The sequence below is a fragment of the Indicator indicator genome, chromosome 14 (genome assembly GCF_027791375.1).
Source record: "Indicator indicator isolate 239-I01 chromosome 14, UM_Iind_1.1, whole genome shotgun sequence".
NCBI lineage: Eukaryota > Metazoa > Chordata > Aves > Piciformes > Indicatoridae > Indicator > Indicator indicator.
The window spans coordinates 12,610,982-12,624,556 of record NC_072023.1 but is presented as its reverse complement, the minus strand read 5'-3'; the positions used below and the strand labels follow the sequence as shown (position 1 = coordinate 12,624,556).

Below are 13,575 nucleotides of genomic sequence, written 5' to 3'. Positions count from 1 at the left end.
CCATTTAAGCACATGGGTTTAGTCTGGATTGTTTTCACTGTTCAGCTATTGATGCTTGCAAGACCAGCAATGGTGGCTGTTCTGCCAAGGCAGAGTGCAGAAGGACAACGCCTGGCAAGAGAGCGTGCATCTGCAATGCTGGGTACACAGGAGATGGAATTGTCTGCATTGGTAAGCATTGCAATGTCCCATATGTCACACAGGAAAATTACAGCACTGGGAGTTCCTGTGCACTGAAGATCTTTCTTTTGCTATGACCCAGAAGTGAGGTTTCCTGATACCATAGATCTTGATGCCAAAGATATCTCTACCTGTCATATGGTCGGTACCACTTGACAAACCATGCAACCACAGCAGTGTGGTGTGACAACAGTGCTTATTAAAACAGATGTACCTCTCAGTAAGGATAGGCCTGTCTTCAGCAGCTTGATGCACTGAAGTTCCTTTTGCCATTACAAACTTTAAGACATTTGACACTCTGGTACCAATGCCTCCCCAGATACGGTTTTAGAAATGCTGATAGCAGGGGTTTAGCCTTCACCAAGACAACTACAAGACCTAGACTAAGCTGTTAAGTAGTTAAGGGAATTGGTTTCATTGATTCATAGTTGCCTTAGATCTGCATTCCTAGTATATTTTACTTAAAATTCTCCCTACTTGGGTTTTCAGAAGTCACTCCTTTTTACCATATTGTTTCTGTTTCATAAAGAAATCAACCCTTGTCTGGAGAACAATGGTGGATGTGATAAAAATGCAGAATGCACACAGACTGGACCCAATCAAGTGAGTACTTTGCCAGTACAGATAAATAAAATTGGCCAACTGTTTGCAGTCGGGTAAAGAAAAATTTGTCCATCTCAACTTTGTTTTTAAATGGAGAAATGGATTTCGTTTAAAAACCCTGGAAAGTATACATTTCCCTCAGAAAACTATTTGAGAAGGAATGTGGACAAACATGAAAAAATTAATTTCAGTAAAAGAAATCCAAAGTTTTGGAGGAAAGCAGAGTTTTGCTATTTCAAGCAGTTGTTTTTCTCTACTGGGAGGTTTTGATATGAAAACCTGTCAGTTTAAAAGTATTACCAGATAATGTTTCTTTCATTGTTATAGAAACTGTCCATGGAAAAATTCCATTACAGACTAGCCCTTTTTCCAGCATAGCTCAAACATGTTCACATGAATACAAAACAGCCTGCATCATAGTTCTCTTATAGGGGTTACAGCTTACCAGCATCCACTCACTCCTTCACCTTTCTGCATCTCACATGCAGAAGTGCTACTTACTCTCCAAAGAAAAGGATGTATAAAAAGACAAGGGATGAAAGGAGAAAGAAATTGGCCCAGGCAATCAAGTGACACAGATTAGTGTTTCTATTTTTAAAGTATCCTCAGAAGAGGCTGAACACCCTGATTGCAGCACTTCTTATCATCCCCCTGTAGTGTCATATTGGCTATTGGCAGGACTGTAATCCTGTGAGCACTGCACAACAGAGTCTCCTCAGAACTGATGCACGAAACAGTGACCAGAAGTCAGAGGCCACGTCCTGACTTCTGGTTATCCCAGGACAGGAAGGGCAATAACCCTGTTGGTCCACTTTGCCAGTACAAATCAATTAACTTTTTGCCTTGTCTATCATTTGCAAGTCAGTACATTTCCAGTGGGAGCACAGAGCCAATGAACTCCTTCCCCATCCCTTTAGATAAGACAGGTGGTAGCTATTTTCTTCCACATACCCTCACTGTGGATAGAAATAGCTACAGCATGATTATTTACACTTCCTTACCCATAAGAATATGGTTAACAATAGAGCAGCACTAACTTTCACTATAAAATCCCAGCACTGCAGATCCAAACTCACAGAACAGAATAGGGCTTTCAGTCATCCGGGTACATAAACCACTGCTATTACACTGCCTAGCAGTTTTATTTCTGATGCAGAAATCTCCTGGAATTTTCAGAACTGTATATATTAAATGTGAAATCTAAATTGAAAATCATTAAGCTGTGAATTGGAGAGGAAATTCTTTTGCAGATGGGTTATTTTTTCATCATTGTAATAACTGCAAGTGCAAAACAAAGTAACTGTGATGTGTCAAATGCATTACTGCTTCATCAGTAATATCAGGACACAATTCCAAGTGTGTTTTGAACATATTTCATCACTTTAAAAAACAAACAAACAAACAAAACCCCCATACAAGTCAAAACAACCAAAACAGGGGAAGAGAAGAGAAGGGAATATCAATCCAAACAAATAAACTAAGGGAAACATATTAGTGGGTTAGCCTGTTTTGCCAGCAAAATAGCCATGTGCAGACATCAATGGCATCATTTCAAATAGCCAGGACAGCAGAGGAGAGACAAGATATAGTCAGTCAAGGAATGGGCAGATAGAGCCTCAGAGAAATTGTTATTACCCAATCTCAGTCTGTGGTTGCTCGTGATGGCAAAGTAACTTCTGTATGATGCAATTTTAGCTTAATAAATTGTACACTTTATCACTGTGAAATAATGTGTCAAAAAAGGGCAAGTTAAATGTGTGCTATGTATTTTTTAAATATCTTCTTTCCATGTATGCATACTCTTTGGTTTTGCTTTGTAGGCCGTATGTAATTGCTTGAAGGGGTACTCTGGAGATGGCAAAAGATGCACATATATCAGTCTGTGCTCACAAGTGAGTATCCAGTTAAGGAAAGGATTTAAGGTCTTGTAATCATTACAATTTGGGATTTTATATGCATTTAAAACTAAGTCAGACATGCCCACAATCAGCTTATGTTAATTTACCTGATTTTTAAATGTGCTTGGTTGAAAATAGATTTTATTGCTGTGGCTATTTCAGAAACTATGAAGTAAAGGTTTTTCCTGGACCACAGCCTGGACATAACAAAAGTGAGGGCTTAATAAACCACAGCAGATCAGGTCTAGACAAACAGACCTCAGTCAGTAGTGGTAAAATGTTGCTCATATCTTCTCAGCATATTTTTGTCACTGCTATAGTTCGTATAAAAAGCTACTATCTAAATTTATGTCTGTGATAGAGGGATTACCAATATTTCAATTACTACTAAAATAAATAAATACAGTTTCTAGGCAAAGCAATTCAAGAGCTTGGTTCAAATGATACCTACATACTACCTGTAAGGATTAAAATATCCAAACCTACAGTTCACATTGTTGATGCTCAAGGGCTACTTCTAGCTGTTCTAAGAGCCAAGTGATTGGGAGCCAAAGAGTCTACAGTGGATCAATGCACCTGTTTATTTTTAATATTCTCTGTCATTAAGTCTTCTGGTGCAATCTGGGGCCATGTCTGTGCACCCTGGACAAGAGAAATGAACAAGTGCCAGCATACACATTGCCTTCTTGGTCTGAATTTTTTCTAGTCTAGTCAGAATACCAAGTCCTCACACTGCTGCAGCATGACCAGTGAAATTCATATTAGGGCAAAGAGGTGCTCAAGGACCTGGGCTCCCTGGAGTAGATGTTTCCAGCAGAGGTCCCATCTTGCAGGCTCACTTAGGACACAGCTCCCATGGGGCAAGTCGAAGAGCAGAACTCCACAGCCCCTATAGCCAAATAGTTTGAGTCTTGAGCACATCCCCATGGATGCATGATAAAGGATAACAACACTGCCAGCTGCAGCAGAAGCAGCTCAGTGAATAGTGAAACAGAGAGGTGAAGAGGTGGATGGGGAGAATGGAAGCCTCTCTTGATGAGAAGGTTAACAAGAGGGAAAAAAATAAAAACACAACAAATATTCTCCACACCAAACATTTCCTTTCTTTCCCTCCACAACACACAATGTAGGGCTTCCTATAGCATTCCTCATTTTGTCTGTCACCACTGCAGGCTGAAATTCAGCCACATTCATTTCGCACTAGCTAGCTCACATGCTGCAAGCCACATATTTGCAAGCGACATGGTTCTCTGCACCAGCTGCATTGCTTTACTTCCTGGCAAGCTGCAGCAGGGGCATACCCACTCTCCCATGCACGTTAATCTGCTGCTCTGTGCACAGTGACAATAATTCTCACCCTCCCAGCCTGACCTGTCAGCAGAATTTCTATAAGTTTGAGAGGCTGCAGACATGAAAGAGCAAGGGTTAAAACAGAAGAAGGGGAACTCAAAGTTATGATCTACTGCTTCTCTCAGTTTTGCATGCTTTTGCCTTTTCTTATGCCTTATCCCAGCAACATTGCTTCCAACTGTCTAATTATGCCAGGTTAATTATGTATATAAACAAATGTTATGAGAGGTGTAACTGTCAGACTAGAGACTAAATTAACTTCACTTTGGCAAATCTCTGTGCAGTAAACCTTCAGGGAAAGCTATAATAAACCCAAGACTGCAAACTCTTCACCTAAAGCTAGCAAATAAATAACAAATGCACCCAAATCCACTACTTACCATGGTCAAGTCAAGCCCCACTAGTAACTCCCAAAGAAACTTCTACTCTCATTCATGGCCCATGGGAAAAGATCCATGAAATGACCATTGACAGAAAGGACACTATGAATAAAAGCGAAATTGAAGGAAACCAGATGGCTCCTCAATTTTTCCTGATTTGCTCTCAAGTCCGGGATAGAAACTTATCTGCAAACTGAGGTGCTAGCTTACTTCTGCCTGGGCAGAGCTCTGAACCCCAGCATCTTACTCTTGGATGAGGAAATTCTCCCCTTAGCACAGAGAGCTTCCTGGAGGCAGATGGCTAGGTGAGGTGCATCATTGCTGCTCCAAGTCTTAGGTCACACTGGTGGTGCACCCAGGGGTAAACAGTCCTATGATAATGCTTATCTAGAAATCCAGGCTCCCAGTACCATGAAAGTGATTTGCAGCTATAGATAGTTCCCTTCAGTGTAAATCTCTGCTGCTTTGCCAGATGAGATAAATCAGACCATCCCCAAGATGTAGAATGAAACCTGGCTGGAAATGTTTTGGATCCTTATAACATTATGAACTGAAGATATAATGAGAGAATCAAAACTACATCCTCTGTATAAAAGGAGAGTTATTTCCTGTGAAACTGTAATACTCTTTATTGTTTATTAGAAAGTAACCACTGTGAGAAGTTCCAGCAAGATTCAGTTACAAAAAGATGTTCTGATTAAGTCTTTCTAAGCTACAGACATCGAGGGTAAAAGTGGTTAACTAGAATTGTTTGTGCATCTGGCAACGAAGGAATTAAATATTTCACATTTTAATCTTACAAGAATAATGGAGGCTGCAGTGAATTTGCCATCTGTAATGACACAGAGTTGACGGAAAGGACTTGCACCTGCAAACCTAACTACATTGGGGATGGATTTAAGTGTCGAGGAAACATCTTCCAGGTAAAGTGCTGCACCTCTTTCTGTCCCTTATTTTTCTTCAGATAGTTATTTCATAAAATGGTTCTCTTGGAATACATCAGGTTGGTTTTGCTGGGGTTTTTTTCTTGAATAAATTGGTAAATCTACCCCAGAATTTGAAATAATCCCAATCCAAGAAGCCAGGAATAGGAACAGGATGCTGCAGGATAACATTACCTGCCTCAATGGAGGAAAAAAAAAACACACAACCAAAAACAATTAGTACACAATTGTTATGACTGCAGTAGTTGGGAGCTAATATTGGTATTTTTAGATTTCAGAGAAGCATGTTCTTTGATAGAGCAAGGAAAGAATAGAACAGGAGCAGGTGGGCAATATCTATTCTAAGCCAGAAGCTCTCTTTCCTTCCAAGTGCTGCATTTGTTTGCACTTCACAGATGCTGTCCCATGTTTGCAGTACTGTAACAAAGTCTCATTTCCTGATTGCAGGAACTTCTTAGGGACTATAACACATCTAGGTTTTATTTCCACTTAGAGGTAAGAAAAAAGTCATGTACTTTTTTTTCCATCTTTTTTTTGGGGGGTGGGCTGAATGGGTGGGTGTTCCTCTTGGGTTTGGGGGCTTTTTTAACTTTAAGGAGAGGGGCATGCACCAGTATCTTTCAACTTAACTGGAACTGGATTTGGATCACCAGCCACTAATATTGGAGAAGTTGTAGTGTAATAGTTTAAACTATTAACTGTCATTAAAACCACTACAGAATTAATAATAAAGACTAAAATCCTAGAGAAATGTAGGTGTCTCAGATTTTCTAGCACAACTCTCATTATTTTTGATGTGAGAGAATACCAGACTCCTTCTACCCCTGCTGCATTGACAAACTGCAATGTGGATTTCAGTTGCCTTTCAACAGTGTCACAGGATGCTGGTGTATGTTGCCAGAGAGCAAATATGCACCACCATGTGCTTTTTGGAGACTGGCAGAAGTAATTCTCCATTCACCAGAAGTCTTAGGGCAGCACAAATCTGTATGGTGGCCTGCTAGTCCAAAGACTTATTCTAGCTTTGATTGTGCTACCATGGTAAACTGCTTCCTCTCACTTGAGCAGAGCTCTTCTTAGTTTGTCAACGGTGATTGCAAATTGCCTGCACTACTCCAGGTCAGTTTGGACCTCTAACAGAAATTAATCTACTCTTAAGTACAAGCAATGAGGTATCGGTTAAATGCATGTACAAGCACCTGCACTCCTCAGTATCTCAGAATTAAAGTTTTATTCATCTTCCCTTGCCAAGGAGGGAATAGCCCTCTTCCACCCTCCCTCTGCTTAGTGTTAGTTGACAGCTTTCCCTCCTCTTCTCCTGTTCATTAGTGCAGAGCAAATGGAGACTTGGCTATAAGCTGAACCTTCCATTTGATACCTATGGGCACTGGTGACAGACAGGGCTGGGAAGGAAAGCCAACACTGTATAAGAGTTTCTCTCACTTTCACATTGCAGGGAAGGGAAACCAACATGCATCAGGAACAGTGCTGTAAGCACTACTTCCCACTGAGCAGGGATGTCCCCCTTGCTGTATGGCATTATGTGCATTAAAGACTCATTATTTCTTTGTCCTCTTAAATTTGGCAGACCTTGTCTATCAGAGATGTTGCAGGTCCTGGCCCTTTCACTCTGTTTGTACCTCACACAGACATACTAAAGAGTGACCCACGAGTAAGTAAGAAAGCCAGAATGTTTTGGTGAGCTGGCCACGAGGTTTTGGACTTAAAGACCTTGCTCATCTGCTGTTCACCTCCCCCACTTTTGGCTGCAGGTCAAAGACTGGATTGACAAAGGAGTGATGGCTCAAGTCCTCCGCTACCATATGGTGGGTTGTGCTAATCTGTTGTACAGTGACCTGACAACAATCACCAGCATCACCTCTCTCCATGGGGACCCAATACACATCAGCTATTCTCAGGTAACAGACCATGAAAAGGCATGGGACAGAATAATAAAATAGTCTGTTATCATTCCATTTTCTATGGTTTTTTAAACCAGAATGATTCCCTTTCCTCCTCTGATGTGCAAAAATAAACAAAGAGTATTAAACCAAGATTGTCCATTCAGCTGAATTGTTTACCTGCTGTGCAATGTTTTACAACCCTTGCTTTGACATCCTGTTTTATCCTCAGACTCTGGCTTTATTTGTGTGAGGAGAGCTTTAAAAAACGAAGGACAGTTTATTAAAACCAAAGTTGTTTGCTGCACAGAAAGGATGTTCCAGACTCACTGTATCAAAGAAATCTGGCATCAGCCTCACCCACCCATAAGGTTCCACAGAAAACATAGTTTTGTTGCCTTTCCAGAACTCAGTGGTTTTGAACAACAATGCTGAAATCATACTCAGTGATGCCGTGGGCACAAATGGCGTGATCCATGTCATAAACCAAATTCTGGTCCCATCACATACGCAGGATTTCCCCCTTAAGAAGGTATGTGCAGTTCATTGTCATTTTCACCCTAGGGGCTTTCCACATTTGCTATTAGATATACAAGTCATGTAAGTCACAAAAAGCAGTGGTACTAAATAAGCCTTATATAAATTGTTTGGCACTGCTGAACAAGTTAAAATTAGAGATAAATTTTACATTTACATTTTATTCAGGGACCACATTTATTTTAAGAAGAGTATAAGAGGATTTCTATAAAGGGCACTGATTTAGTACCAAAAAGTGACTTACAGGGTAAAGCAATGCTTTTTGAATATCCATATAATGTATTTATGAGATAAATTACTGAACATGCCTTTCATTGTAGGAAAGCCTTAAGATGGTTGCAGCTAAACATGGATACGTCCTGTTCAGCAGTTTGCTGGAGGTAAGGACACAAGAGACAGCAGCCACTGGGCAAAGGTTTTAAACACTTTTCTTGAAAACAAGAGCACAGACATGGAAAGAAGCATCTCTGGCAGAAAGGTGGTCAGTGGAGCCAAAGGGTTCACAACACAGCACACAGCCCTGGTTACCATGAGGTCCATTTCACACAGAGGTGGAAGGATGTCAAGCAGACCCGCAGCCATCTTCCTCCTCCCCACTCAGCTCCATCCTACCATACATCAAATTACATGGCCAAGGTCTGATCCAAGTAGCACTTTTCTGAGAACAAAGCTGGGCTCTCATTCTGCTTTTCAATGGGCACTGGGTGATGAAGCACTTCTGAGAACTGGATCATGAAACTCAACTTGGACACCTCAACTCTGGCATGTTTTTTGTGGTCATATTGCTTTCAGGCTGCTGACCAGGCAGCCTACAGGCCATTGCATCCCAGTTACACCAGACATGCAATCAGTAGGGTTAATGTTAGTTTAGAAGGAGCATTAATCTCCCACCCTGAATTTTGGTATGTTGCAGAAAAACAACCTTCTTGGGCTGATCAATGATCCTATCCACAAACCCGTCACGCTCTTCTGGCCCACAGACACAGCTATCCGTGGGCTCCCACAGGAGCAGCAGGATTTCCTCTTCAAGAAGTCCAACACTGACAAACTGGTGCAGTACCTCAAATTCCACATTGTCCGTGACGCTGCAGTAAGTCTTTGCTTTACAGGATCATTGCCAAGGCCAAGACACACAAGCCCAGACACGTGCACACCCTCTCTTTCTTTCCCAGGTGTTGGCCTACCAGCTACCGAGCTCCACCTCACTGAAGACTCTGCAGGGCTCCAATCTCAGCGTTAGCTGTGGAGATAACAGGGAGATTGTAAGTGTTCACTCTCCCCTTGACCCTGAAGCAACATCTGTTCATGCAGACCCCACTGTGCCTGTGCATAGGCCCAGAAAGGACCAGTAGCATCAAAATTCAAATGATATTATAAGTCCATGCAATAACTGCAAAACTAGGAAGATGCTTTGTAAGACTCTTTAGAGCTGTCATTTTCTCTTTTGTCAAATGTTATTTTTCCAAACAGCTCTCAGTTACCTCAAAACTGAAGAACCAGCACATTTTTAACTTCTCCTACAATGAAACACACAATAGAAAACTAGTAAGATGAACCTGTCTTTGGCAGAAGCCCCATCTGCATGTAAACTCTAGTTTGTGAGTATTTACAAGCTAAGATTGCAGGTGTGCATACATCCTGCTAAGCCAGAACAATGGCAGACTTTTTCTTTGCAAATGTACAGGATCCTACCCACATAATCCCTGCCATACATCTGCTTCTGAAAATATGGCTAAGCCTAAACATGTGTAAGGTAAAGTTGTGGACATCAAGTTGTCATACTCTATCACCTTCAGGAAAGAATAAAGATATGCCCATCTGTGATGTTACAGCTTTCAGCTGTAGGAGGAGACGTCCTCAATTTTTTTTTAGAGAAGAGAGAGAATTATCTCTAACACCCATGCAGGGATACACCCTGGCCCCAAGGAATACTGTCTCATGATGTGTCACCCCCGCCCTCTTCTCCACATCCCATCTCACAGGGCACACTTTTCCTGAATGACAGACAGTGTAAGGTAGTGCAACGGCAGCTGGAGTTCGATGGGGGCATCGCCTACGGCATCGACTGCCTGCTGACAGACCCCAGCCTCGGGGGACGCTGCGACAGCTTCTTCACTGTGGATTTCATGGTCAGTCCCATTTTTTGGTCCCCTGCTCTGGCAGAGACACAGGGCAACCCTCTCCGGCCTCAGAGACCAGGGCAACCCCTGCAGCAGATTTGGTACTACTGAGATTGAGCGTCACCATTTCAGGCTGGTTTCACAGTATCATAGAGTGTTAGGGGTTGGAAGGGACCTCCGAAGATCATTGAGGCCAACCCCCTTGCCAGAACCATGGAATCTAGCACAGGTTGCACAGGAATGCATCCGTTTCATCTGCCAGACTGTCTAGAGCTAAGGTTAAGAAGGACAGCACAACACTTGAAAGGTACACAATGGAAATCCTGCACTCCACACTAAGTAACTCGCCTTTTATTCCTCCAGGGACAAAACCAAACCAGTTAAGAGCAGTTTATCAAGCCCTAACCTGTTTTCAGCAATTTTGCTCAGACCAGAACAGTACTTTACAAATGCAAGCATGAGTATGAGCACAGATGGATTTTCCCAAGATGCTTTAAAGTCAATATATATTCACACTATGAATCTGGCCATAGAGACTTCATCTATGAAGATCCCAATTACAAAGGAACAGCACTGCTGCCTCCACTGCACAGGGCATTAAGGACACATGGTAGAGAGATGCCTGGACTGTAACCGGGCTCTCAGTCTCTCACATTTCTTGTTTTCATGGTAGTATCCTTTAGCACACCTGAACAGGCAATATTAGTGTGGAAGAAGTTTTCTCCATGAGCTTTGATGTGTCCTACAAACAGGATGTTTTTGATACCCATTTTAAAATAGCTTCAAGACCAAATTTTCTCCCAACTAATTAAAATGTATTTTTAAAATTACCTCAAAGTGAAAAAAAAAAAAATCATGTGGTCAGTCTTTATAAAGCTTACTAAATTTTTATTTTAGTTGTAAACAAAACTGTTCAAGTTGCCTTTTGTTTCCTGATTTTGTTAAATTAAATAGGTATAATTTGCTCAGATCTGGACAGCACTTCCCATGAAGTAACCATTTACTTCTGTTCCAAATTACACATCCAGATTTGATGCAGCCCATGTCAATATTTGAAGAATATCCACCATGTTGTTTAAATCCAGAGCAAAGTTTCCTCTCTCAGAACTTGTATTTCAGTATCAAAACTAATTTGCTGCATTAAAGGGCACTAAGTTAATGCAAGTATTTTGCTGTCATTCTCTTTTCTTTCTCCAGAGCTCTTACATATCAAGCCTACACTTTCCTCTACTCATATTTGCTGCTCTCATAAAAAAGAGTTTTTGTCCATTTCTAATAGCCTTTGTTGCCATTATTTTAATATTTTTTTGTGTTCCATTTTGTACAACAGGGGCATTGTGCTAGCTGTTTTCGTAATTCTAAATGTCCTCCAGGGACAAAACCAAAGGTAATACATTCAAATCTTGCATTTAAGCAGTCTAACCTGCTCTTCTCTGTACTTCACATAAGCAAATTAGAATAAGTTGCTTTGAAAAAGTTAAGAGAGAACCCTCAGCAATGAAACCACACTGTTAAGCTGTTCTTGAGCAAACATACAGGTACCACTGGTGAGGGACCCTTACTGGTCTCATGTAGTATTCACTCTAACAAGTGCTTCAGCTGACTTCAGAGCAGCCCCTCTCTGCTCATTAATGGTGATTGGAAAGTTGGGAATTGGAGAGGTGAGGAACTCACACCTGCCCTCTTCACACATCATATTTTGATTCAGCATGTGTCAGAAATCATGATTTAAAGAGAAAAAAAAAAAAAAAAAACCTCCACCCAGCACTCATTTTCCTGTGTTTTTTCTCTCCTCCTGTCTGTGTTGGCACACACAATGCCCAGGAAGGGATCGACTTTTGTGTCTATGAGTCCTACGGGCTGCAGAGGAATGGCTGCCGTAGGAACTGCTCCATGGTCATCCACACAGCCAAGTGTTGCAAGGGCTACTTTGGGCCAGACTGCCAAGGTAGGACCCCCCCTCCCCACCACTTGCCAACAGGCTCCCCAAGCACAGATGGGTTGTGCCCAGCAGGCTGGCCTGTGGGATAGGGAGCATGAGGAAAGACCAACCACAACACAGAGCAACTCTGTTGTGAGAGTTGATGTAAACAGAAACTATTATTGCTTTTCCACTCCAGATAATCTTTTTCACATTTACAGCAAAGTTAAAAACTCCATGCTAGTGGCAAACTAAGTGAATGCTACAGACAGTACAGACTTCTCTGCTGCACCCAAATGAAGCAAGTTTTAGCAGTAACCAGCTGAAAGCCCTTTCAACACAGGAGCAGAAGTAAGGCTCATGGCAGTGATACCAAAATACACCAGAGACAGTGTACAATTCCTCAGCCACCTGCAAGCACACACAGTCCTGGTGTAAGCTCAGAAATTGTAGCTTTCACCAGGTATGATAATGTTTGAGAAGTTTTATCTCTAGCTGTTAGCAAACTCTGTGCTGCTTCTCTTACCAGCCTCACAGGGGAACAGCACTGAGGCTCTCACAAGGGCATGTAGGGTCAGGATACGTGTTAGAATCTGTGCTGACAGACAGGTCCAGGGACATGAGGCCATGCTGGCTCACACTGTCCAGATTTCACAAAAGACACATGAGGATCCCAAGCACTTTTGGCCAGCCCAGCCTGCCCTGCCCTTCGGGCTTACCCCAGCAACACACAGGCACAACAAGGCTGGGCAGGGGCTGGGCAGTACCACTCATTGATGGGTCTGAGTGAGAAAGCACCCAGACCCAGGGCTGGAAGAGTCCACAACAGCTTCTGACGTGAAAGCACATCTCAGAATTTGGAGCATGAGGCTTGCAGTCACAGCCGTTTTTACAGCAGAGATGCGTTTACAGGTGTTCCCCCATTCAAGGCTTTTCACAGAACAATTAATAGCAAACAGTGAAAACAAGCAAACACACTTAAGCTCAACAGCTAAGACATGATTTCTCTAAACCTTTCAGCTTGCCCAGGGGGCCCAGAGACCCCATGCAATAACCATGGCTCGTGCGATGAGGGGTACGCAGGGACGGGAGAATGCCACTGCGACAGCGGCTTCAACGGCACCTCCTGTGAGCTCTGCAGGCCAGGCAGATACGGCTCCAGCTGCAGGCGTATGTTCAAGGTTCCTTTCCATGCTGTCACCCATGTCATACCTCCTTTATTTTGTCGCAGATGGGTTAAGTAAACCAAGAGATGCTTCCCCCTTTTAACACCAACATTTTCCCCAGGTGGCCCCATGCAAAGGGATGCCACAAGATCTCAGAAGGGAGGAAAAGGAAGGCAGCAGGGGGAACAGAGGCTTACTTAGCTTTCTCTGCAAGGCTCTTCCTATTCTTATATGGTAGATAAGAAACAGGGAATGGAGATAAAGCCTCTGCCAATAAGGTTTTTCAATTACAGTACAGCCTTCTTCACCCACCCCCATAAAGAGCAAGACAGTATTTTAGCAATGTGGTTCCTCAAGGATTGCAAGACACCAAGACCATACACTACTTTTGTGGAAGAGAAGAAAAAGGGCAGAGAGATGAAGGCAGTTTCTGAAGAGGGACAGTAGCTAATAAACTGCTCACATAATCCATTTTGCTGTTGTTTTAAATGTAAACTGCCTGGAAGCAGAATCAATAGTGCCCTTTAAACTCAAATGTTTTCCCAACATAAAGCCTTCATATGGGAAGCTACAAC

At 42.3% G+C, this 13,575-nt stretch overlaps 1 protein-coding gene across 1 annotated transcript in view; it reads left to right on the top strand.

Moving 5' to 3' along the window:
• Nucleotides 1-13,575, top strand: part of STAB2 (stabilin 2) — a 74,230-nt gene that overhangs the window by 48,517 nt on the left and 12,138 nt on the right. Inside the window, exons 42-56 of the mRNA XM_054386474.1 lie at nt 46-171; nt 710-783; nt 2,604-2,675; nt 5,215-5,334; nt 5,803-5,850; nt 6,944-7,027; nt 7,128-7,274; nt 7,663-7,788; nt 8,114-8,173; nt 8,707-8,883; nt 8,966-9,055; nt 9,776-9,922; nt 11,244-11,300; nt 11,738-11,861; nt 12,855-13,004. Coding sequence (XP_054242449.1) covers nt 46-171; nt 710-783; nt 2,604-2,675; nt 5,215-5,334; nt 5,803-5,850; nt 6,944-7,027; nt 7,128-7,274; nt 7,663-7,788; nt 8,114-8,173; nt 8,707-8,883; nt 8,966-9,055; nt 9,776-9,922; nt 11,244-11,300; nt 11,738-11,861; nt 12,855-13,004 — 1,602 coding nt within the window. The remainder of the gene's footprint in view (nt 1-45; nt 172-709; nt 784-2,603; nt 2,676-5,214; nt 5,335-5,802; nt 5,851-6,943; nt 7,028-7,127; nt 7,275-7,662; nt 7,789-8,113; nt 8,174-8,706; nt 8,884-8,965; nt 9,056-9,775; nt 9,923-11,243; nt 11,301-11,737; nt 11,862-12,854; nt 13,005-13,575) is intronic.